At 42.6% G+C, this 26,641-nt stretch overlaps 1 protein-coding gene across 4 annotated transcripts in view; it reads right to left on the reverse strand.

Moving 5' to 3' along the window:
• LOC128938944 (SAM and SH3 domain-containing protein 1-like) overlaps window positions 1-26,641 on the reverse strand; it is a 521,617-nt gene that overhangs the window by 91,104 nt on the left and 403,872 nt on the right. Inside the window, exon 1 of one of the 4 annotated variants that reach the window (XM_054279601.1) lies at window positions 22,502-22,597. The exons of the other annotated variants lie outside the window; for them this stretch is intronic. Within the exon in view, the coding sequence (XP_054135576.1) occupies window positions 22,502-22,597 (96 nt within the window). Of the gene's footprint in view, window positions 1-22,501; window positions 22,598-26,641 lie in introns of those variants that run through there. 4 annotated transcript variants of the gene reach the window in all.

Consider the following 26,641-nt stretch of genomic DNA (forward strand, 5'->3'; position numbering starts at 1 on the left):
AAACACGTTAATCAATCTTAAAATTCTAATTTAAAGGTAGCACCACAACTATGAAGGAAACCCCTGTCCCTGCAGCACATCATGCTCAGGTCATCCTCTCCATCCCTATCCCAGAGCACATTAACAGGAAGAACAGCTGTGAACTGGATAACCAGAACAGCTCCTCACAATCAGGTGGGACTTTGTTAATTCCACAGAGAGAAAGAAGGCAGGGACAACAATGCAGTGGAACAACACATCCTCAGGCACTATCTGCCTCAATTCTCTCCCAGCAGCATGCTGGGAGCTCAAGCATGGTTCTCCCGAGCAGTGGCTCACTCTTCCAAGAGCCAGTCACTACAAACATTTCACTGACCTAACCAAGAGTAGCCCTGCTTTAGCCCTAGTAACTGCAACTAAAATATTTCTTACCAATACACCAAACCAGCCAGACTGCAAACAATGACACCCACAAAGACACTCTGCCAGTTGGTCTTTTAAGATGTACTAGAGGTGGCAACATGGTTTGCTGAGTCTCACATGTCTGCTTTGCAGGGTAGGATTGCTACCCTGCTAATAAAAAGGCAATAGCCAGAAACCTAATTGTAATAATCTGCTAATTACAGTCCAAATTCATACTTAAAAAATTATGAATGAAGAAAATAAGATCAGAACAATAAGAAGGCTGAATTTTAAGTGTCATGAGAAGCCTTTCTAAACATCAGATATGTATGCTCCATCTGTAAAGTGAGGAGGTGGGCAGGTACAATATGCACACCCTTAAGATACATCCAAATGGTGGGATGGAATAATCTTGTATCCCTACTTGTATAACTTATGAAAGAGCATGTATATCACTGAGTGCATTCTTTAGAAAGTAACACAGATGAAAAAGATAGGCTCTCTATGCCTATCCTGAGAGAAGGACAAGAATACATTGCAGACTATTACTTTATTGCTGCTGTCAATATATGCACACGTATAAACATGAAATTATGTCTTGATTATTAAGAAAAAGCTAAGCAAGAGAGAAATAATCTAAAAATAATTATGCTAATAATATACATAAATTGCAAAGTTGAGTTATAGCATATGAGCTAGGAGGAACTTTTAATTAGTAACCAAACCTTAATGAAGCTGTTGTTACTTGCATGTGGTCCCACTCTCAGGGTTCTGGACTACACTGAAGAGGTAGGTTTGCTCTAATGAAGCGTCACTTCCAGAAACATGGAAAAAACTTTCCAGTTTAAATCAAAGTGAAAGCCTATTAAATCTCAGAGTCTGTGAAAACTATTTTCTACTCTTAAAGCGTAATTCCACAGGTGGAACAGTTATCTCCTGAAACTTTTGCAGATTTCCCCAGAAACTTTTGCAGAGCCCACATTCCTAAAATTTAGAACAGCATTTTCTCAACACTACTGTGTTCAGTACAGGTGGAAAACAATTTGCATGTCACTTGTTGGAGCAGCAGAAGCAAAATAACTATGCTAAATATATATCTACACTTTGTCCCCTGCCCCCTGTTCCCATACCTACATCATTTTTTACTGTAGTTCCTATCTCTCAACCTGCCAAAGATCTCACACAAGAGATGTTTCAAGCATTACAAGATTGGGGTCCCTATACAAATACATTTCTGGGAACTTCAGACTTTCCAGAGCTTTGGACAAACAACTTCCTGCACTGCACACAACAGTGCTACCCTGCCTTTCTACAGGAGCCACAGTGCTACCTACTCACAGCAGAAGCCCACGTCTTCCTACAACCACCTCCTGGGCATCCATCACTTCTCAACAGCCTGGGGAGGAAACTTGGACTCTTTGACTGTACCATGAGTTCCACAAGTTTCCCTGTGCCACTGGACACTCCTCTGGTAGCTGAGGGTGTGCTTTCTGGTCCTACATGGACTATGTGCTGCTTTCAGTGTTTAAACACTCGGTGGGAATAACCAGGAGTGCACTGCTGGGGAAAAAATATGAACACCAAACTGAAGAAGCAACCCCAAAACTTAACCTTCATTTGCTCACTTTTGTGGGCATTAAGGGAACCTGTATGACTTCCAAAGAGACGATGGGACATCTGAATCCCAGTCACGCAATCATAACAAACATTACTCTCTAAGGTTTATCAAAAATTCTCACTTTGGAATATCTTCCCCAACCAGAGTCTATTTAGTCTTTGATAAGCTTTGCCAGTTGAGAGTATTCAAGTTGGAAAGAGTCATGATATAAGAGCAACACAGGGAAGCATCATCTTACTAGAACAACATGAAAACTGCCTTATCAGTCCATCTCCTCTCACAATTCTGGAAACCATACATACATTCCATAAAGTTCAGCTGCTCCAAAAATACCCATAATTTTCAAAGGTAATTCACAACTTTGAAATTGCCTGAAATTGTCCAAATCCAATATTATGATGTGAACTTTAGTTTAGCTGAAAGCCATTCAGAGCTGAGGATCTCAGCACGCTCCAGTGCTCCTCCCCACACCTCCCCACACACGTGGTCATGGACCATTTGCAGGATAGCAATGGCACTGCCAGCAGATCAAACACAGCCAAACAAGTGCTCATTTTTTGCTTGTGCTGGCGTGCAGTTCACTGTGCTATTTTTAAAGGTAGCCTCCAAAAGGCTGAAGGCTTCTGACTGTCCCTAGAACAAAATTAGCTCGATTGCAGCATCCCAATTAAAGCCTGCAGAAGGTGGGTGGCCCCACTGCCAGCAAGCACGTGGCTGCAAAGAAAGGCCTGTTCACAAGTGACCAGTCCACCAGTGCCACCGTGTCCAGAGGAACAAAGCTGCAGGCATCACCCTGCCTGATGACAGCAGGGATTGCTGGCGGCGCTCAGGGCTATGCTGCAAATGAAAACAAGCTTGATGTCCAGAAAAAGATGAAGAACAGAAAAAAACCCGCAATATGTCAGAACATACAGCTGACACAGAGAGAACAGACAGCTGGCACACATGCTCATTACAGCCCTGCCACATGCTTTTGCTGGGGTCCAGACCGAGGGCAGCTACAGCTTTATGCAGTTGCCATTCCACAAAGGCTGCATGCATCCTCCTTACTAGATGTGGAGAGTGTTGGTGTTTGAAGCCCCATAGCTTCAGCAACACCAAAAACATTTGCATTTGGATCTCAACTTGCCAGAAAGGTACAGTGAAAAATGCCGATTGAAGGATCTGTGTCTGTGGCCAAGAGTTGCTTTTATGAGTTTATGTATGCAGGCAATGCAGAGAGCATTGGTTTTGTAAAAAGAAATAAAGATACATAAATCAACCCAAGCCAAAGACAGCAAGCATCTCATGACCTGCAGCATCCACTCATGATTTCATGTAAGTAAATGTCATAACTTAACAAAGGATTATATATTTGATTTATATGACCTCAAATTTGATCCCTACATAGAGTTATCTCCATCATCCTCCTTTATTCTTCAAGCACTACCAAAAACATGGCAAAACTTAGAAAAGATGCTTCATTCTTCTACAGCACAAATAATGGCCACAAGTATATCTCATCTGAAGAACCACGACATTTTGTCTGCTCTTTAAATTGACCCCCCACAACGTCTCCAAATAATTCTAAACTGTCTCACACAAAATAACCAGTAGTGTGCTTTGCAATTCTATTTTGGCTTTGAGTCTTTAAAAATATTCCTATGCAAAACATTAGCTTCAGCTTGATAAGTCATGCATTCCCTTACAAACAGAGTCAAAGGAGTAGTCGGAGATGTTTTTAAAAATCTCTAGAATTATTAACAACATAAAAGACTAAAAGCATAACTAAAAATATTTTTAAAAATATTTCACTCTGATGCACAAAGAGTAAGATCCAGTGGCAATTTTCATAGGTTTACACAAATGTGGAGTGCCATTTTAGTTTCACAGGTAGGAAAAAGCACACAGTTATTTGATACAAAAAATAACAAGCCAATGCAATAAATAATAAGCCTTCAATAATGTACCACTATATCCCATTTTGATATAGATGGGCATATTGCTATTTGAGACAGCTTATGTGAGCAATGAAAAAATATATAGCTTTCAAATTTGTTCTTACCAATATATCTGCATTTCAGAAGCCTCTGAAATGCTCTGAACTGTCAGCAACACTTTTAAAACCAAAACCTCAGAATAACCTCTGTCATTTTGTTACAAATGTAACAGTTAAAGCACTATCATGAAGAGTATTTTACACCAATTGTGTTTATTACCATGCAAACTGCAATGCTCCCGCTATATAATCCCACACATCTTTCTGATGGAAAAAAATTTGTGAGCAATACAAATATTGAGCAGGAAAACCATTCCCCAAACACTTCATTGGTAAGAAGTTACAACAAGTTTCCCCTAGGACTCCACTACAGCACAGACTCTTCCACAAAATAGTTTAATAGCCAGTAAAATACACAACTCGTTATTTATAAAGGGTTAAATGTAAAATGAAGATTTAATGAAATGAAGCCTAATGAAAACAGAAGTTCTCTCAGATTTCTATTTTCAGCTGTGATGCATATTCCTAAATTTCCATTTTATAATGTATGCATGCAACATTTTTTGGCATCATAAAACACAGAGCAAAATGATGAATTGCCCTGAAATTCCCAGAGAATTAGTTCTGATATGCATGTGAATACCAAAGGAATCCACTGGGATTCCTGCTAATGGAGCAACTACAAAGAAAAGTTGGAATGATTTGGCACTTATTATAAAGTTAGAATTTATCGGTCACTGCACATCAGTGAGTTTAACGCCTTGGCAGAATCCTCTGTATTTGACATCTGAAAGCGTAAAAGAGAAAAATGTTTTTCTAGAGAGCTCTGCTGGCTGTAAAATTAAGTAAAAATATATTCATAGTTTAATAGTATAATAAAATAAAAACACTAATAGCTAAGGAGGAATAACAGACTTTGCTAAGTAACAAATACATTTGATGAACCTGCATGTGTACCAAAATATTAGGCACTAGCAGAGCGTGCATACTTTCTGCATAAATTTCTATGCAGAACAAGATTTTTAGAAAAATCTTCCAAAAATACAACTATTTTACTCTGTACTTTCCTGCCTCAGAATCTGAAAAATATGTTACAAAGCAGCATATTCCAGCATATCCTCCTCCTATTCTGGCAGATATTAGGAATGTCAGGAAAAAGGTCTTGATTACTGGATAAATGTGCTCACTGTCCCAGCCCCTGGGTAAAATTCACATAACTGCATGAATCTCAGAAATGTAGAAAGATGTGGATGCTACAAGCCTGTTTGTTCAGCGAGACAGATGGGTCTCCATCTGCACATGGCAATGCAGGTGACAGCACACAATGCAGCTAGACAAGTTCAAAACTTAAAAGCCACTGCAGCTATAGCCACAGCACATGCATCATCTGGGATCTTAGGAATAGGTCAGAAACTGGAAGACAATCTGACTTTTTTTCCTAATAAGATATGAATGAATGTGGAAATGGCACTGGTGAAGGGAAGGTGCTATTTCACAACACACAGCAATCATGCCCTAGCAAAGGCACATTTTTTGACCTTTACAAGACAAGATGAGAAAAATCCATTTCCATGCCTGAAACACAGGACTACTGTGTGGAGAGTCACTGTAAACATTAGCAGTTTATTTCTGGCAGTTAGACTTTAACAGGGACGCCTACTAAAAATTTGTGGAACATGACCTTGCATTTCAATAATACCTTTGGTTTGGACAGCTCAAAGAAGTACATAAATGAAAGTCAGAATGTGGGCCAGAGCAAACAGGCTTGTTTGGGGAGGGGAGATGGGCAAGAGGGTGGAGGGACAAAAAAGCAGTGAAATGAGAACATCTGTAGGAAAATATATTTGTGCTTAATAAATGCAGGGAATGATCAGATTTTCATGGGATAACTTTGACTAAGATGCCACTCCTTTTTAGATATTTTTACTAATCATAAGAGCTCACAAAAGCTTGAGAAATTTTGCATCCTTCTGTAAGCGACCTTGGAATCATTGCAGAACTCCCTGCATTCCAAAATATACTAATACCTGAATTCAGGCTGCACTTGATAAACCTGAGACACAGTATTTCAGGTTCCTTTACAGTTTTTTCTAAGGAGGCAGATTGAAATCAGATCCAAACCCTTTCCAAACACAAGAGTTAAACCTGCATCCATCTCTCTGGCTAGAGCTTGCGTCTCAGTTTACTACAGTAAAACACAGTGAGGATAGGCATCTGTAGGAAAACCTGCAGAGCTCCAGTATAATTATGTTGCACATTTCTGACCCTCTTGCTACCAATGTATTTCTGCTAGGAATAGGGCTGATGTTTTGCCTTCTGGCACAGCTTCAAAATGCTTGCATTGAAAATGAACCCAACAAGCTGCTTGAGAAATACTCCTTTCTATTCCTAGGGCTCAGCAAGGACAATCTTCCATTCAGCAGAGTTAACAATTCTACTGTCCATGCAATGACAGGTTCAAAGCCTGTCTTGACAGTCAGCAGGGTCAGAAATGTGAGTGAGACAGAAGTGCAAGGCCAGGCAGCCAGCGCTTCCCTTGATATTCAGAAGAAGGCATAAAATACTCAGCGTACAAGTCATGACATTTTTATATTGAGAACAGCTATTTTTGAGGATGCTGAAAAGTTGTCATGGTTCCCTTGACCTCTCTATAGCCAGACACTGTGAGAACAAAAAGAACATACAGACCAGACTGATTCAATAGACTTTCCATTAATTTTTATGGCATCTGAGGGTTGAGTCATTAAACTATGTGGCTTTACAGACAGTTACAAAAATAGATGTGATACTACTGTGTCAAGCTCTCTGTAGCATGGTTAAAAGACTTATAGATTCTGTACAATAAGCAGAAAGCACAATGGTATACTTTGATATCAAAGATTTTGGAGAAGTTAGCTGAAATAACTAATACAACCCACCAAGTTCAGAGCACAGTCACTCTAGACCCAAAAAATCATATTAAACCACAGAGGTTTCCAAGGTTTTTTTCCATATATATCTGTATATACAAAACTTAGCTCTATCTTTACATCAAAAACCCCTCTTACTCTTTTCAAAATTCTGAAATTAAAGTGTTTCCTTTACCAGTAGCACCACAGTTTTTTCCACCCCCTTCTTTTTACTGTAAAGCCCCAAAGTCTTTGTCAAGAAGGTATAGCAAAGCATCTCTGGAAAAAACATTCTGAATGTGATTTCTCCTTTTCCTTCTGTAAATTAAAATAAATTTAAAAGCACACTACTGGGATCCCTCTCTGTGGTTTGCAACCAAGGAAGTCCTCTATGGAAATAATAAAAATATATGAATGCTAACAAAAAAGTTGCATCTATGCAAATGTACATTCCAACATACTTAAAAATTTGCTATTTATCACAAGTAGAACCAGGTCTTAACAGACAAGAATATATGCAAATTTTATTCATGACAGTCAGTTCAAAGCACCCTTAATGTCCAGCTTCCCTAACAACCGTATATTATCCTCTATCCTCCTTTCCCTGAGGAGCTCTGCACTAAGCTCATCAAAATGTAACTCAAAACCCTTGTCTACTCTGATACCTAAAAGGCACCACCATCCACCATGCAGACTGGTCATCAGTCAGCTACAAGTTGCCATTGTCAGCTTGTAAAGCAGAACAAGTTTAAGCCATGTAATAGCTGCACCTGACATCACCTCTCATTAGATTTTTCTCCCTTGCTCTCACTGCCTCCTCCTTTTGCACACTCTGCTGAGACTTTTTCTCACATTAAGTGAAAATTTGTCACTTCATGTGCACCAGCTGCCGTGGGTTCTAGCCTGAGACTTGGAGCAGAAACAAATGGTAAACAAAAGAATGGCAAGGGTTAAGAAATGTACATATATCTGATAAAAATACCATTAAGGAGATGGAGGTGAATTTCCTGTTTCAGATTTGGGAAATTTAGCATATATTATGGGGGTGGCTTCATGTCTGAGATAAGTAGTGTCTAATGAAATAGATAGGCAAAAGGCAAACATCTCAAGTAGATGTTGAAATAAATATTTCAGGGAGTTAGCCATATCAGCTGCAATAGTGAAGGAAGTCTCATTAAAGCTCTTTTCCTTATATTTAGTAGTAGCACAATATGACAAATCCAAATCTGTGATAAATGGGACTACATAACTGAGGTGTGAGTAATCATTAAAAGAGTAGCCTGAAAAAATCTAAACAAAAAACATGTAAAAAAATATTTGGATATTTAAAGGCAAAACAAACTGAGTAGTCACACAGATCTCAGGTCAAGTGTGTAATCTCAGCAAGTCTTGTTTACAGTATTTCCCCAAGGTGTTAAAGTTGCTCAGAGAAAGCAACCTTTGGTAATGGTTATCTGCTAGTTTCACTAATAAAATTACTTTTCAAGTGTCAAGGCAGGAGAGAATGACTGCCTTTAAATTGAACTGTGCAACGCTTTTCCCCTGGACAGTTTGGCAGAAGAAGGGCATACCTTATCCAGAAAAAATAAAGCTCACTCAAAAAACTTCTCATCCTTCTTTCTCTGTTCCCCCTGCCCCTTCAGTGTACTACTGTGCACTCCTTGATGCTTTACTGTGATATCCAGGCCCAGGATCCTGGGCAGGTCCCTATGGACAGCAGTTTCCCCCAGCAGTACTGGCTTTGGAGATGCACCAGTATAGGGGAACACTCCATGCCTTCCCTCATTTCTTACCATCCCAGCAGCTAAATCCTGCATGGGACCTTCCCCTCAACCACAACTACTGAGAGGCAGAGGAGAGAGCACAGTCCTCTCCCACTCTGCAGCACTGGGAAAGCCCAGCAGGGCTGCAGTCGTCTGCTCCACCTTTCTCATGGCTGGATGAGCCCATTACCTCATCTGCACTTGCAGGGCAAGAGCTACAGGGCAGCACGCACCTTGCATCATCACCCAGCTCGGCAGTGACCGTCCCAGCCTTCAGAAGTGCTGCTCTTAGGAAGCTGGGTGTGACAGCAAGCACAATTACTTACTCCCACTTGTGCCACTTTGGATGCTGACTTCCAAGAGGAAGGTGCTCTCCTGCTATCCGTGTTAAGATTTCAGAAAGGGCAAAGGAAATGTCAAATATTTGCCTTCACTTCAAACTGTTTTTACAAAGGGTGAAAAAACACTGCTCTGCACACCAAGGCATGACAAGATTGCTCCTCTTTTTTGGGAGTAGGTATGGACACCAGCAATCCTGGTTGAGGTGCCCAGCAGCACAGGGCACTGTGTGTCCCAGAGACACAGCCCTTGATTCACTGCTGCAAGTGCAGAGGGCAGCCCAGCTGCCAGCCATGGAAAGCCAGAATGCTGATGTTTAAACTGCTTTCTCAAACTCTGATATTTTCTGTTTTTTCCTACTAGAAATTCAGCAGCTTGCAGCCTAGAGGATACACCCAACACTTCTACATAAGCAGGGACTAACCTTGTCTTCACTCCTACTGCTTCCTGACAGGTCATCTTTTACCAGGAAAGGAAACAACTGTAATTGAGCATGGCAGCAATCCATGTAATCTTAGCAGCAGAAGAAATGATTTCCTGTAGCTCCCGTACGCAAGCTGTGCCCAGGCTCCCCCTCACCAATGCCGCCCATCCTGCCTGCCTGTGCTATCCCTGCAAACCCTCACTCCTGCAGGGAACACGTGCTCTGCACCGGCACAGAGGGGTAGCATTAATAAACCAGGTTAAGCAGACACCCCACATTCATACAAATCTGAAACCAGAAAGGCTGACTCTGCCCTAAAACACTTCAGTGAAGCCTCAACTTTTGACTCTTAACAGAGGTATGGCACTGTTAGTACAGTCTCAACCACTGCAGGTAGCATACAGATGAACTGAATATAATATTGCTCATGCAAAACTTCATGGTGCTGGGCTCAGGTTTTTTATTGCCTTAACTAAACTTCCTCAAGTCTCTTTGGAGAGTGTTTTATTTAGGAACAGTAAAGCACAGTTACCAAGGGGTTTCAGTTCATTTAATTAAGTTGAATACAATTACACTCCAGTGGGTCTTAAAAAATGAAGAATCTATTTAAATATTATTTAGATGTGTGTCTTTTAAGTACCACAGATTGCACAGGGCTTCATGTTTATATCAATTAGGGATATCAACCAAGCAATAAGAACTGTTATCGCTTGCCAGCTTATAATCCTTTCCACTCTGGGATTCCATATTTTATTTACTCATTTCCCTTTATCTGTGTACAGTGAAGAAGGGCTTTTTGCGTTCCTGTGCGCTCACACTGCTTCATCATTGCCAAAGCACTTCCTAATTAGGCTAAATAGGCCTCTTACACAAATAGAAGAGGAATATTTCTGCCTATCAACAGAACACATCCTACAGAGTCTGGGCTTCAATAACAGTGTGGCTGCCATATCTCCCAGGTATTTCAAGCTCATATTTTTCTGAAGGGGGGACATGAGGATGTCATGTGCTTGTTTCAAGGAAGTGCTTAATCCTGTGGCTGCTGTCAGTCCAATGGTTCTGCCCACTGATAAGAGACATGAGGACATGGAATGAAGCTGCATCACAGGAAGTTCAGATGGGACATTAGGAAAACGTTCTAGATTGTGGTCCATCACTGAAACAGGCTCTCCATGGAATTGGTCACAGCACAAAGCCCATGCAAGTTCAAGGAGCATCTGACAATGATTTTAGTCTTATGGTTCAGTTTTAGATACCCTGTGAGAAGCAGGAAGTTGGACTAAATGATCCTTACGGGTCTCTTCCAACTTAGATAGTCTGTGACTCTATGCGGCTTTTATTGGAGACTGAATTGGTTACTCAAGTGGTGCACATCACAGATGCACCTCAAACTGAGGCACAAAACAATTTGAAAAGCCCCATATGGCTAAAGAGGTCATAAAAAGCAGAAGTTGGCAGAACCCCAGTGTTAATGAAGCTCACAAAAAAAATTGTGTCTCTACAAAACCTGGCAGTTGATTCTCACTGACACAAGCCCTGAACCACAGGCTGAAAGAAAATAATCGTAGATAAAGACACTTGGACTTGGATGGCAAGTAAAGCCCTTGAGCAACTTCTTTATGCATAGTGACATGAACATCAAAAGGACAACATCCTGCTAACTAACCATTTGTCAGGACAGTTGTCATGCCAAAGAAAAACATCCCACCTAGTTGTAAAGTGGCAGTAACATGAAAAGAAAGTCTCAGATGGAAGGAGTTTCCTCACAGACTCTGCTTCTCAGATGAAAAAAGTGGCCAGCAGTCTCAGGGAACACCACCCATAAGCCCAGCAACAATGGTAGGACAGCCTCTGTACCAGGCTGCATCTGAAGCAACACAAAACCAGCAGAGAGCTCTCTGAACAAGATGTTGCATCACTTTTCACAGTCTGCACCATCATCAATTTCAAAACAAAGGATGTGTAGTAGATAAGCTCCTTCATTCACAGAGAATTAGGATTTGAAAGAAAACAAGGATTTTACTGTATGACTCTTTCAAATGGAAAGGAAAATCATGTATTTTCAGATATGGCAATCTCTTCAAAGCTTGAGAGATGCAAGGGCTGGCTCAGAAGGAGTTACATGTGAACAGGAAAACAGGGCATCAGACTGTCTCCGGGAAAACAGTAAATTGCACTCTCATGCCCAGCTTGTTGCAGCTAACCAGCCCTCTGCTACCAATTACCCATTCAAAGCATCTGCAGGTAGTACCTTGATGGTTTGGTTTTACATGACTCACACACATCAGTGGTTATCCATCTATAGCCTACATTTGTCTCTAAGCAAAAGCAAAACAAGGTGTGACCAACTAGACATGAAGGCTTACTTTGCACTGTGACATCCCTATTCGGTGCCTGAGATAAGTCTTTTCATTTCTAAACCAAGCTTAAATCTCCATTATTTATTTCCCACGTGCTCCCTGACGTCCACACCATTCAGCCACCTCCTCTGGGTCTCCAGGAAGCCAGCCTGCACACTGACCTTCCCCAGCCAAGGCCCTAGTGCGTGCTCCAGCCATTTCCTGCCATGAAGGCGGCAATTCTTCCTTTCACATGATCCTTCTAAATCCCTCTTCCTAGCAGTTGCAAGTCACCCTTCTCAGCTGGGACTCCTCCCACTTTTCTGGCCACAGAATACAACTCTGGATACTGACTCACTGCACCTCCATCCCCTGCCATCCTCTCTTTCCGCTTTATATGAGAGGTACTTTCCTAAGACAGGCATCAGTCTGAGAAAATCTTCCGCCTTGCTTTTTTAAAATTTCTTTGTTTTGTAAACTGTTCAAAGCTCCCCCAGAAACAGAAAGGCAAAAGGGTCAGCAGCAGTTAACATACCTTTTTATCCCCCTTTCCTCTCTCTTTCCTGGCAGTTTATAAAATAATTAACTATCTGTAAGCATTCTGCAGTATTTGTTATTAGGTTTGGCAGATGAAAAATGAAGATTTGTACAAATCTTTTGTACTCTATGTACATTTGAGACAAGGTTAAAAACCCACAAGTAACTTGGCAAAGATTACTTGAAGCAAGTACCATTCCAACAGAGAGAAAAAGCAACACTGAGAATATTCACCTCTTTTTTTTTTCCTCCTACTTTTGGTATTTAGGAACTCAAACTCCACACTAAACAAACCCAGTGAGACTCATCATGACTAGGACAACAAGGATATGCAGAAGGATCCCTTTCCCTTCTCATTTATGTGTGACCACACACCTCATGTGGTATGAAGCTATTTTTTATCATCACCATCGTGCCAGTGATTTGGTGAGGTCCTTGACCTTACGTTCCCTGTTAACTTCCTGAGTTTAGACAGCTATCATGCAAAGCTTAGGTTTTACAAAGTTTAGGTTTTAGAAAGTTTATCCATCTGCACATATACTCATTCCCTGACACAAAATCTAAACAATGCATTGCTGGGTTTGGGCTGAGCAGGAAACAGTACACCTCACTGCACTGAAACATCCCGGTGTCCCTTCAATTCAGCACATCAGTACATGGCACCACAGTGGAGCGGGATTAGATTCCATTTTTTGTCTCATTGTAAACCACTCAAAATAAAAGTAAGTGTAACTAGAGAGGAAAACAGTTATTAAGGAGGGGCAGTCATTTTGCACTACCTACAACAGAGCAGTCTCCACTGATTAAAGAAGAAACAAAGCAGATCTTTCCCCCAAACCTCAGAAGAAAAATTTCCTCTAGAAATTTCCTGTCCCTACAAGGTTTTTTGGTTTTGAAGTACAGTATCATTACCAGTCCTCTGATAAAATGTTGCACTGGAAATTCTTTCTCCAGCCTCTGTAAAAAAATATATCACCAAAAATACTCTGAAGCATCGTGTTTTTAAAGGATAAACATACAATCATCTTGAAGATGGAAACTTGAAGACAGGAACCACAACTGACAACATGCCCATACCTCTTCCTGTTTTAGAATGGTTATTTATGAATTCTAAAGTGGGAAAGAAACCTAATAATGGAGTGGAAATCACAACCTCCAAGTGTTGGTGGATATTATGTATGAATACAAACACATTTATTTATAAAACAGGATTTTTCTTATTTTCATCCTTGGGGACTATAAACTGAAGTTTAAATGCAAAGGATTTATTATCAGCTTTTAGAGGTACTGCCCTAAAGTGGCCAACCACAAAGCTCCAAGACTCACAGGCATTTAATATTATTCTGTTTAACTGAAGGCTGCGTTAAGTCTATGCAATGACATTGATAACAATATGAAGCGTGTCTGACATGGATGGTAAAGGAGATAACTCCTAATTTAGCAATAGAAAATAAGTATTTTCAATCTGCACTCCATCCCTAGGATTGCACTAGAAATTTCTGGTGTAAAAACCCCTTTTGCCTGAGTGGCACATGTCTGCTAGAAAACAGCAAGCACAGAATCAAAAGAGGAGGAAAATGTTTCAGAATTGTAACAGATATGGACAAACAGATAATAAACAGGTAGAACACAAACATCCAAACCTCCACGCAAGTGTAAAATGTGTAAAACCCACAGATTCTTCAGCATTTCTATTCTGACATATCATTTCTAAAGCTATATACTGTGACTCACAAAATATTGCTCTGGCAAGCAGAATTCTTTAAAAGCCTAAAATGCCTTTTTTTTTTTTTTTTTCTGAAGTGCTATGTAATGCTATGCAATCAGCTCTAGGACGTGTTTTCATCCCAGCTCCAGCTGTGGATGTGTATTTGCTGACACAACTTTTAACAGCGCCACCTTGGCGCAATGAGCTCTCCTGTTTCCTCCATCAAGTTGTGCTGGGGTTGCAGTCAAGCAAAGAGCAACCACTGCAGAGCAGGGTCAGCCTGCTGCTGGCATTGAAAGGGGCAGGAGGCTCAACTCATCTGAACTTATGAAAGAACAACAAAAGATGCATTTTCCTTTTTTCTTAAAACCCTACAGGCCACACACTGCTCCACCATAAATAAACTCGTGCCTTAGGCTCCTGAAGTTTTTATGTAAACAGCGCAGAAAGTAGACCCTTTATCTTTTGTTTATATCATACCTATCAGCACTGCATAAAGCATCTTCAGTTGCAGGTGAGAGGGTTAGGAGCATCTCACAACCAAGAGATTGCTCATGTACTCTCAATTTAATATTGTAACAAGCATGGTGCTGTTTCCACTATCATCCATCAGCTCTCATCATGCTTGCTGCAAAGCTTTCAAAGCATTGCTTTTATTATTATATTAAACAGCTACCTAATCTCCTTTACACACACTCCCACACACAAAGAATACAGTCCAGGTGGAGAACACTGTGAGATTAAATATTAGTAGGCTGTAACCTACAAAGAGCAAAAAGCACTGCATATCACTACAAATACAGTGACAATAATGAAACATAAAAGGATGTATTCATATTCTAGATAACTGTATTACCATGCTTGTAACCTTCATGGTGTACATTTACCCACACATATGAAATGACACATCTTCATCCGGAGGCCTGATGATGCAAACTGATGTCAAGAGCATATCCCCATGTCCATGCAGGGCCACAGGGAAGTCACATCACCAACGTCTAATGGGCTTGAAGGAGAGCAGATCTGCAACAGCACTTCAAGCAGATTGCACTCAGATTGTGACACAGATTTTGGAAACCAGTTCTCCAATTTATTGTACGGCTTTCCATTAAAAGGCCTGAAAATGTGATTTATAAATCATTGTTGTATTATACTCTTAAGCTTGTTCATCCAATTATCCAGCTACACCCTGCTTAAAACTGTTTTCCAGATAGGTTATACAATCCCCACTCTACAGCACTTCATAGGAAACATGCCTCTAAAACTTATATGTAGCTCAAAAATGCTTATACAGGTGTCATTGGAATCTACACCATCAATTATTTTATTATACTAATCTTAGTTCAAATAAACCTGGTACATTTTGAGTCTGTGTTTCAAAACACGGCAGTAGACAAGAAAGCTGTGCTATTACCACAAGCCAGGAAAAACGTTACCCTTGCCTCAAGAAGATGAAAGCAGAGCCACCATGCCCACACCTGACCCACACCACAGCAACTGCACTGTGGGAGGAGAGGGCACAGGTAGCTCCTTTTATTTTTAATGTCATTATTTTCAATAACAGAAGTCTGTGTTGGGAGCCCTTGTGCTGAAAATGTGTTGTAATTTTTCCCTGCCAATGAAATAAATAGAAATAAAACCCCTTCGTATCTCTTTACTGTATCACACAACACGTTCGCATATATTTTAATGGAGAACATGTTTTTATAGTAGAAATCTGACTTTTAGACTTGGACACAGGAAACCCAGTTTCTTCCTATTTCCCATTTTGTCAGTGAAAAACGTGGAATCCAGACCCTTGCAAAGCCACCTCAGCATCCCTGCAGCCACAAGCACCTTCCTCCTCCTCCCACCACTAATAATGCCAGGTGGTTCATTAGTCATCAGCTGTATCAAGCAATCATCGAGACAAAAAACGTTAGCAGCATCTAATGTTAAAACAGGTATTGTGACAAATCACTTTGCTGGGTGTAAATTCAAAGTAATTCCTATTCCTCCTGTGTTTTTGAATCCCCATAAGTCCAAACATAGCATGTACTCTATGGCAAATAATATTGTCACAACAGGCTGAGTAAAAAAGAAAGCATAGGCTGCTGCATGAAGGAAAAGCTACTAGCACAGATTCCCAATGACAAGAGGGTGACCCAGGAAGGTGCAGGAAGCAGGGCTGGGTGCTCCAGCACCAAGCACCCTCTCCTCCACAATGCCATCTCTGAAGGGAAAAAAATCCTGAAGGAGCACAGCCCAGGGCCAAAACTGGAACAGTTCAACCCAGGTCTGGAAGGAGACAATCTGACTCAAACTCCTTTGCCCTGGGCACTAACTGTTCCCTCTGTCCCTTGGCCGTATGCCACATCCAGCAGTGACCCCGTGCTCCACTTCTGTGTCCCGATCCCTCCACTCTGCTCCTGTTTGCACAGCACTTGATACAATCAGCACTAATTTACACAGATTTCTACACAGCATCAGACTAAGTTAAACTAATTACCTACTTCTGTAAAATGTCATTTGCTCTAAGATACACTAAAAATAAGAGGTTTTCACCTAATTGTAGAAAATGGTAGCCAACATGTGTAGTGTAGCATAGTGTATTTCATTCCATGTAATAATATTAAAGTCCTTTAAGTGCTCATGTGCAACACCTTTTCTTTTTCCACATCAATTTTCACATTTTCTTTCTCCTTAGAGACTGTCATTCTTTTCATATCCAGAAAAGGAAGAAGGCATCATTACAGGGAAATTCTAGCAACCTTGTATTCCACTGCTCTTAAAAAAACAGAGAGCTTGGTTGACGGACTTTCAAAAGATGAAAAAAGTATGAAGAAAAAGAGTATTTCCAAGTTGGTATTCACAGCAAATCAGCAAGAGGAAGAATTTGTTTTCAAGAAAGAATGAAGAAGGCACCAGAACCAAAAGCTCTTATCACTCCTCATGGTGTAGGGTCTTATGGGGACTAAACTCTCTGATGGAGACATCTGTTTTATGTGCCCTGACGTGCAAGAAAAAGCCTAGACCAAAGGTTATCTCTGTGAGCTGTCTTTCCTCATAAAGGGATTAGCATTGCTAGGCACAACATTTCTTGGAAAGGCAAAGGAGATGCAACAGGTTAAGTTTAAATTATAAAACTGAATCCAACACTCAAACTGACATTCAGTCGCTTTCTCTTTTGACTTCTTTATTTGAAAGCAAAATACTTTCCCTGGTTGTGTGAAATAGAAAAAATAGTATCTGCCAGTTAGAAAGTGGAGACCAGGCCTTCTGGGTTTATCATTATTGTTGCAAGTGGCATATGCTTTAGAAAATAGAAGTCGGAACAAAAATGTTTTGAATCAGAACACAGCGTGTTTTGAGTTAACTACACAGTGCCACAGGCACTATGCTGACATGTCATCAATACAAATCATAAACAACAAGTATATTGCATTTTCAAAAGCATATCTACCTGAAGCAGCTATTCATTTACCTGCACATTTCCACAGTGCTGTGCTGAGCATCCATGATCTCAGCTGGAGTGGCCTTTGGGTGCCAATCTGACACCAGAAAAACAGTGTCACCCAATGAGAAACTGAGAGAGCAGCAGTGCAGAGATTTCCATAAGAGGTTACAGTGATTTAATGAGGGTTTGAGGAACAGCAATCCTGGAAGAAACCTTGGGCTGGTCTTAGCTGCCACAACTCCTCCTGGCAGTTCTACAACTGCTTTTATCAGTTGGGGATCTACTTTCCTGATCCTTCCAGATACCCAGACTCCCTGGCTTAATATCAAATTCCTCTTCCCAAAGTATGTTAGCCAGTATCCAATTACATGTTATCACAGTAGCATTATCAGCTGGCATCTCTTTCTCTTTTGGTTTTTTCCTTTATTACTTTGATAAGAAATTCAAATAGTCTCCTAAACATGGAGACCAAGATAGATTATATATGTAAATAGGAGGGCTCTTGGTAGCCAAGTGAGCTTTATTGCCCTCAAAACACTCCATTCTCTTCAACTAACAGCAGATGGTGGGAAAGGACTGGTTTTCTCTCAGCATAACGGCAAAATACTATTGAAAAAGAAATAATTTTATTTTGTAACAGCTGTTATAACTGATTCAATAATTTGAAACAAGAAACTAGCTACTGCTTTGAAATAAAAAGCTGCAAAGACTTCTAATTCTGTGACATATCTTTTAAGTTCTGTTGGATCTTTTGCATCTTGGCCATCGAAGACAAAATCTCCTCACAGAAATAAGACACCTTCTTTGGTGAAACTCCTATTACAATTGATCAGAGTTTTGTCAGTGATTTCATTAATGTCAGGATTTGACCCAGATATCTCTCCTACGTATATATAAAGGAGGAACTTAGCATAAACAAAGAGGGGAACTGGAATGACTTCCTGGTACTAAGGTCAATATCCCATGTTTTGAAAGCACATCTTTAAAAGAATGAAGTTCCTGATGCTAATTTCATATTAAAATTTGTTCTCAGATCTCATAACATACAAACTTTTAGACCTTTACATAGCAAACAAAGAATTTGCTATCACCACATCAATATATGATTCTGTGCCAAAAATATCCCTTTTTATAGCATTGAGTTTTAGCAACACAGAGAATTGCTTTACTACTTCTCACAATCCACCTCTCTAAAACCTTAATACACTTCCAACATCCACTGTTGCTCTGAAACACTGAAAATTGTAATTATCCAGTACATTCCAGCATGTGCTTGCTAAAGACTAGGTGAAAGCTTTTGGGCATAATTTTGTTATCTAGCAAGCTCCATTAACAGCACAAATACCTTGAGATGCTTATACCACAGCTGCACCTATGGAATATTTCATTAGGAAAGTGCAGAAGGGAAAAGTCACATTTGCTTCAGCAAGACCTAGTACAGCTGCAAGCACACACCCAGTATTTATCAAGTATAGGGCTATTAAGTGACTTCAAAGTCCACAAAATATGCTCCTTACAAGCAGCACTTGACAACTACTTGCTTCCCCCTCCAGACCTGGGATCTGCCATCACAGGTTCCTCCTAATGAGATCCTATTTTAAGGAATGCAACTAAAAGTACAAAAGCAATGAAATATATTTATCCATATAAATATGGAGAGGGGCTCAATTTGTACTTCAAGTAACTCCACATTGAATACCAGCTGTGCTGACACTGGCCTCTCCTCCTAATTCAGCACCTAGTGCAGACACCATTACACTCCACAATGCTTCCAGCAGGGCCAGTGGGAGGAAGGCAACACCTTCCCCTCCTCCTCCCCACTGCTCTAACTTCTCAGTATGGGGAGGGAAGAATAAAACATTTTATCACTTCTATGAAAAACATCTTTTTTACCATAAGGACAGCAAATTGCTGGAACAGGCTGCACAGAGAGATTGCGCAGTTTCTGTCCCCGGAGGTTTTCAAGATACAACTGAGTAAAGCCCCAGGCAACCTCACCTGATCTCAGATCTCTCCATGTTTCAGCTTGAGGATAGGCTAGATTCTACCTGAGGTTCTTTCCACCCTGCATCATCCTACAATCATGGCTTTAAGAATGTGTTTTTCTCTTTAATTCCATCAGCAAACATTGGATGATCACCTTCTTTCTTAATTTCATTCTAGTTTTCTCCTTCCAAGATCACAGAATCATAGAATGGTGTCTGTTGGAAGTGACCTTAAGGATCATCTAGCTCCAACACCCCTGCTATGGGCAGGGACACCTTTCACTAGACCAGTTTGCTCAGAGCTCCCCATCCAAGCTGGCCTTAAACACTCACGGGAATGGGGCACCCACAACTTCAGGCAATTTGTGCCAGTGCCTACACACTCTCACAGTAAAGAGTTTCTTCCTAATATCGAATCTAAATCTATCCTCTACTAGTTTAAAGCTTCTCCCCCATGTCCTGTCACTACATGCGCTCGTAAGAAGTCCTGTGTTTGTTGTAGGCTCCCTGCAGGTACAGGAAATCTGCAACTAGGTCACCCTGAACCCTTCTCTTCTCCAGGCAGAACAATTCCAATCTCTTGGCATTTTCTTCACAGGAGAGATGTCCCATCCCTCTGATCACCTCGGCAGCCTTCCTCTGGACTTGCTCAAACAGGTCCATGTCCTTTCCTGCATTGGGGACCCCAGACTTGGATGGAGCACTGCAGATGGGAGTCTTACAAGAGCAATCTTGGCTCTTCTCTCCTGGCTCTCTCGCTCTGATAGTGCATTCCTTTGGTAGATTCCAGGCTGTTGCAGGGCCAACCTGGCCAGCATATCACTGCACCAACTTTTTCATTTACAGAGCCATCCCCAGTGAATCACTCTGGTGTCTACATCTGTGCTCCCCAGACAGTTTGAGTCATGAACTGCTACAGATCCCAGGAAATTAAGACCCATGCTCTCACATAATTGACAATGCAAAAGAAGTAAGCCAGCTACACAGGCCACTGATGGGGCATCATGGACTACAACCAAGCAGCTACTGACTCCCATTTGGAAGCCACAACTCCAGTTCACTGCTTGCCTTTTGCAGCACAGGTTTAAAAGAGGCGCCACAAAGATGAGCAGTGGAAATGGCACTGGAGCTACCTCTTCCTTGCCTTCAAATAAGGACAGAGCACTAAATAAATTTATCAAACTTTTGATTCTCAGTTCCTTTTAGTACCTTATTTTGCAGCCTGAAAGACTAGAAACTCTTTAAAAGTCTACATCTGAAGAAAACTGACAGCATGTAGTGAGGAACTTCGGTCTTCCCTCTAACAGGAGACCCAACACAAGGTATCTTTTCCTATTTGTAATTGTGTTGCAACACAAAACACTGAAGTAATAAATGCTAATAAGGCTGGGTGATGTTTGTAACTGATATAAACCAGCAACTTCATAATCACAAGATGATTCCTTTCTGTAAAGCTGGCCAACTGCAAGACAAATTATTTTAGCAAAGTTTTATTAGAAGACAAATAATAATTAAATAGCCCTGGTTTCCCAGGAAGGAAACTAGCTCGTATTGCCAAAAGAAACCTATTCAAATTATTAGTTGTGTGACAATCAGATCTTTTTCTGCACTGAGCTTCAGCATGCTAGGCTGCTGGTCTGGCCTCCTCAAAAACTCCTTCCCAGGCATCCAATAGCACTTTGCTCTTACTAAATGCAGTACTGAAACCTGCCAGAAAAAGACAGAAAGAGACTGTTCATAAAGTACCAACTGTGTGCTCCTTACAAACTGGCAGAACTGACTCTGCTTGCATTCTAAGATTAAAATCATTAATAGTGAAAAAGTGTACACAGTTGGGTGCTATTAAACTGAACATCAAATCAATGGAGAATTTCTATGAAGAAAAGGAATAAGACAGGTTTTTGAACCTGACTTTGAATATTAACAATAAAGTGCACGTCATAAAAAATATTCAGCATAAAATGGTAATTAAATTATCTGTTCAATTCTATAACATTTCTTCTGAATTGCATCCTATGGGTTTACTATTCATTACATTCCATGGTAGTTTTCCAAAAAGTATTTCTCATAATATTCTTGAATGTCTGCTGGTTAAATGTTAACAACAAAAACTAACACGCATCAAGCCTATTCATTTGCTTTTAAAATGAATAAACAGGCACTCCACTGTTGATTACCGCATTCCTGTATCGCTGGAAGGCTGCCAGCTCCAGTACGTATATAACGTTAATATTTGTTTTTTTTGCTGAGTGGCAGTCCTCTGCGGTAATTATCATCTTCCAACTAAAGCAAATATTATTCTCTCGCTGCAAGTAGAAATAAAGGATTGACTCTTCCTGTACTTTTACTGTTTGCCATCCAGTCCGTCCTGTCGGTACGCTACGTGCCCATTAAACGTAATTCCTTGCGCCCTCGTTACTGGGGCCATCTCTTTTGTCTGTAACTAGTGAATTACGAGGATTAGTCGCTCCTCAGAAGATCACCGGCGCAGAAACTCCACGGGCCGTAACCGAGCAACTCGTCTCCAAAAAGCTACCGGCAGTAAGGGCTCCAAAGCCGGCGCCGGGGAGTGCCGGGGGGCGCCGGGAGCGCTGCGGGCCGGCCGGCCGTGCCCGGGACCCCGGGGCAGCGCCTCCTCCGCGGGGGCTTCACCCCGAAACGCGGGCGGGGGATGCAAAGGCTGCAGCGACACCGCCTTAGCCCCAACTGCCCCGCATCGGCGGCACGCCGGGCCAGCGGGGGACAATGCGCCCATTGATCCGGCTGAAGCAGCGCTCCCGCCGGGGAGCGTCCCCGCCAGCGGGCAGCCCCGCTCCTTGCGCGGCCCTTCCGCCCCTTCCACCGCGACAGCCCAGAGAGCTCCTCCGGAACGGCGGTGTAGGCGGTCACCGACACAACCCGTGGCTTTGCCCATGAAGTTACTTTTTCTGGGACGTACGCGCCCGCACAGGGGCACGCTCCAACTCGGGCAAACTCCGCAGCAGGTGCCGGGAAGCCCCGGCGAACGCCCCGCAGCATCTCCATCCCCCCACCCCATGCCCTCGTCCCGCGGTAGGCTGCCCCCACGGCCGCCCCGGTCGCAGACCCCGTCCTCACCACACTCACCAGGATGCCCATCACGTCCTCCCACAGCTGGGCGAACACCTCCGACGTGCCGCTGTCCGCCGGGGCGGCGGGGCCGTCCGCCCGCTCGCCCTCCATGCCCCGGCCCGGCCGTCGGATCAACGCCGGCTCCCCGCCGCCGCCGCGGCCGGCCCGCCCCGCCCCGCCATCCTCCCCCGCCCCGCCATCCTCCCCCGCTCCGCTCCGGCCCGCCCCGGGACGGCCCCGCCGCCGCCCCTCAATTTTCGACCCAGCGACGGAGCGGCCGGCGGTGCCGCTGCGGCCCAAACCCCTCCTGCGCCGCCCGCCCGGGGGCTCGCCCGGCGCATGTGGCCGCCCCAGGGCGGCAACAAAGGGCCCAGCGCCGCCCCGGCGGCTGCACGCACCCCGAAAGTCCAGAGCGGTGTCGGGACACGCGTGGTCGCCGGCGCAGCTCCTGTTGTTGCCATCCTCGTTACCCCCGTGCCGGTGCCTCGCCTGACGGCCAAGTCAGCAGCGCTTTCTTAACACCGGGGAAAGACTCTCCGGGAAGAGGTGTCAGCCGCACGCGTCACACGGCGGCAGGGCAAGGGGCACCCTGTTAGTTCAGGTTCAGAGTTTGGGTACCGGGACCGCATCATTCTCCCGAGGAGCGGTGGTCTGCCACCTATCGCCCTTGGGGCGGGACTGTGAGAATGCTGCCGCCCCTACGTCTGTGCCTCATGCTCCCTGGTACCACTCCCAATTCCCCATTATAGTCATATTAAATAATTACTAACTACAGACAGCAGCAGCGATGCTCCTGCATTCTACTTGGGAAACTGCTAAGTGCCCACACACACGCACTTCTTGTGGAAGGCACATGAAATAACAGTGGCCAAACCCCACTGCCTGTGAATGGAAGGAGTGGCAGAGGTCAGCAAAATGACCTGAAGGCCTATCCACCACCTCACACCTCACTCCCAGCTTCTGGTGTGACCAGCAGCAAGGAAATCTTTTACTCTTAGTGCTCATTCCTAAGCTTTGAAATGTTTAGATGCTTCTTGAAAAGCTCCTGTTTCAAGCTGCCATTTATTGGAAGCACCTGTCTGCCCGGGGTGGCAGGGAAAGCAATGTATTTAATAGATACGCAGCTGTCACATGCTGGCCAAGCATTTTGAGAGCTCACAAAGCTGAGCAGCCAGTGAATCCTCCAATGTCCCTCCTGCCCTGCTTACTGCCAGGCTGTATGTTACATGCCCTGCACCACCCAAACACAACTCAGACCCTGCCCCAGAACCTGTGCTCCCCTCCAGGCTCTCTGTTCAGTCCGGGGGTCCCCTGGCACCAGGCTCCCCTCAGCCCACTCACTAGCCCTACAGCTGACAAGCCTCCCAATGAGGGCACAGCACTGGTGGCCTGGGAGGGCTGGAGCAACAAATGATACCATTTGCTGTCAGAGCTAAAAATAGTATCTGGAGAATGAATAAAGGAAAGTGTGGTTATTGCACTCATCTTCTCTCAATGTTCTCAACAATGCTCTTTTTGTCCTCAAAGCTAAGATTTAGTTTGTAGACTAGCACTGGAGAGGAAAGCTGGCCAAAACACTTCCTTTCTCATTAACTGCCACACAAAGAAGGGGACAAGACTTTTCTAAGCACTTTGTTACTACGGCTTTTGCTGGAGCAGTTGACAGCAGAAATTGAACAGAGAAAAGGAGGTGGGGAGCAGGGGCAGAAAAACTAAAATAAAATTATGCTGAGAGAAAGTGGTAAAGAAACCACTGATGACTGACCCTCCTTTAGGATGCTCATGTAGGATACACCCTGTGTAATCCATATTATTGACTAGTAATGAGAAATAATGAAAGACCCAAACCAGGTATAAAATCTCTTCTAATTGGCCTTTAAATTGTACACAACTATAAGCCTATGAAGTACGAGACTAAAGGCGTGTCAGTGAAGTCTCTCAGTGCTCTGAGATGGCTTGCATAACTCAAAACTGGTTTAATTACTCAGGAGTAATTTACTGACTGACCCTCTGAAATTCATGTTGAACCACTTACAGTAATAATGTCAATCTACTTTAAAATATCTGAACGAAGCTCACTTGATCTCAGGATTTAAGTATTCTGGGTTCGTCATGCACACTATCTTCAGTACTTTGTCTTTTTTATAGACAGAGGCATATTAAGAAAAACAAACCAACAACTCTGCAGCACACAGCCTAACTCCCCTCACTGTTGTGTCCTGGCCAGCAACAGATGAAGATCAAATAGGTGCCAGGGGCAATACTCCCACTTGCATGGCCCCTCCCTGCGACTGAGGTCATTGCTTCTGTGCAACAATGACTACATCACTTACAGAGGCAGGCCCTGAACAGCCACACTTTTCAGCCTTGCAGTACAGGTAACAGAAACTAGATTGGGAATTGTGGTGGTCCCAGAGCTGCTTCCCGAGCCATTATGTCATCCCTTCTATGGAGGCAGAGCTTTCATCAGAGAAGCATGATGCATGGCTGTGGCAGTCTTCCCCTCAGCCTTTAATTTGAGACACAGAGCCTTTGATTTCAAGAAAGTGAGATAAGGAAAGAAAGATCTTGCAAAATCACATGACTCCAGGCACAGTTGCTTTAAAAGCAAATGGACATGAGAGAATCAAAACAAATCCAAGGCAGCTTGCAATAGCTACCACCTTCTATGGTCTTGCAATTATAGTATTTATGCATTTTCAGACATTCACAACATGCCATTTTCACAAGACATTAAATGAATATAACATGCTAAAATTATTCTGTGCTCTTCTCTCGAGTAGAATCAACCCCTCCTTCTAGACAGGACAGGGTTCTTCTATTTTAATGAAGGCAATGTCCTGCAGAACTAAATCCCAGGAGTATTTTACAAAAATCAGCTGCAACAAGAGTATAGGAGTTTTAGAAAAAGCAGGAAATCAGATCTTCAAAGGGTTTTGAAGCCCAGCTATGAGCGCAGTATTTTGTGTTACAACTGTTACTACGAAATAACAAATTATTGGAAATTTGGCATGTTAGAATACAGTTCTTGTTTGCAGTTTTTATCTGTAGTTGCCTAGATGACAACTCCAGCATCTACAAAAGACTACTCTCTAAAAGCATCTTGTGCTGGACCACTCTACAGCTATTGGAAAAAATAAATCTTATCAATTTTCTGGGATGTTTATGACATTTCAAAAGAGTTCTGACCAGGTGTGTTTCAGAAGTCTTGAAAAAATGGTCACTGTGCACCTTCAGGGCAGCACTGGGCAGCAATCCTGATGTGATTCCCCAGTGTGTTGCAGTCACAAAGTGACCATGAAGCTGCTGTTCTGCAAATCTCTGAAGAGGAGATGGAAACAATTGACACATATGTGGTCAGTCTAGTCCTGCTGAGTTATGGCAGATGCATTGTGCAGATGAGCCTGTCTTCCTATCACTCCATCAGCTACACGTGGGTGTAACGTTAATGTGAGTTCCCTACATGATGTACAAGCCAGGCAGGATTAACCAACTTGGAGAGCACTGCTCTGTATTCCAGAGAGATGGACTTTCTTCTAGAGGAATACTCCTAGCTTCAGGTTAAGGTGGCCATAGAGAAGCTCATCTTTCTCCTTTCTTTACTGAGGGTTTAGGGAGATGGCCCTCATTAGGACAAATTCGTTCTCTGTGAAAAGCACGAACCTCAAACACAAACCTCTGAGTCATTAAGGCAATAGATGACAAACTTTCTGTTCCAAAGAGGTGTGTGCCATCTCACCCCAATGGCACATAAATGTTTCAACAAAGCATTTAATAGGGAAAAACTGAAATATGCATCAAAATAAACTAGGAAAGCCAACATGCACTATCACAACTGTTGTCATCTGCATCAAAGGCATTTAATCCAGGAAATCAACAACCTTGAGCACTTTTAAATCAATCAATTTTAAACTATATGCAAGGTTGCCTCAGAAAGGGGATTATGCTCCACAGAGTAAATGGACAACAAACTTCATGAGCTCCTGATAAATGACCTGAGGGAAATGGCTTCCTGCTCAGAGACCTGGCAATTAACTCTGCATGCATGAACAAAACACATGAGGTTTCTCAACATCACTAACAACACCCTGCCCAGTAGATCAAGTCCAAATTGGAACATCAAAGCCTCAGAGAAATAAATAAGCAAGCCATTGT

The sequence above is a fragment of the Melozone crissalis genome, unplaced genomic scaffold (genome assembly GCF_028551555.1).
Source record: "Melozone crissalis strain CALT ecotype California unplaced genomic scaffold, PUWL_Pcris_2 ptg000027l_1, whole genome shotgun sequence".
NCBI lineage: Eukaryota > Metazoa > Chordata > Aves > Passeriformes > Passerellidae > Melozone > Melozone crissalis.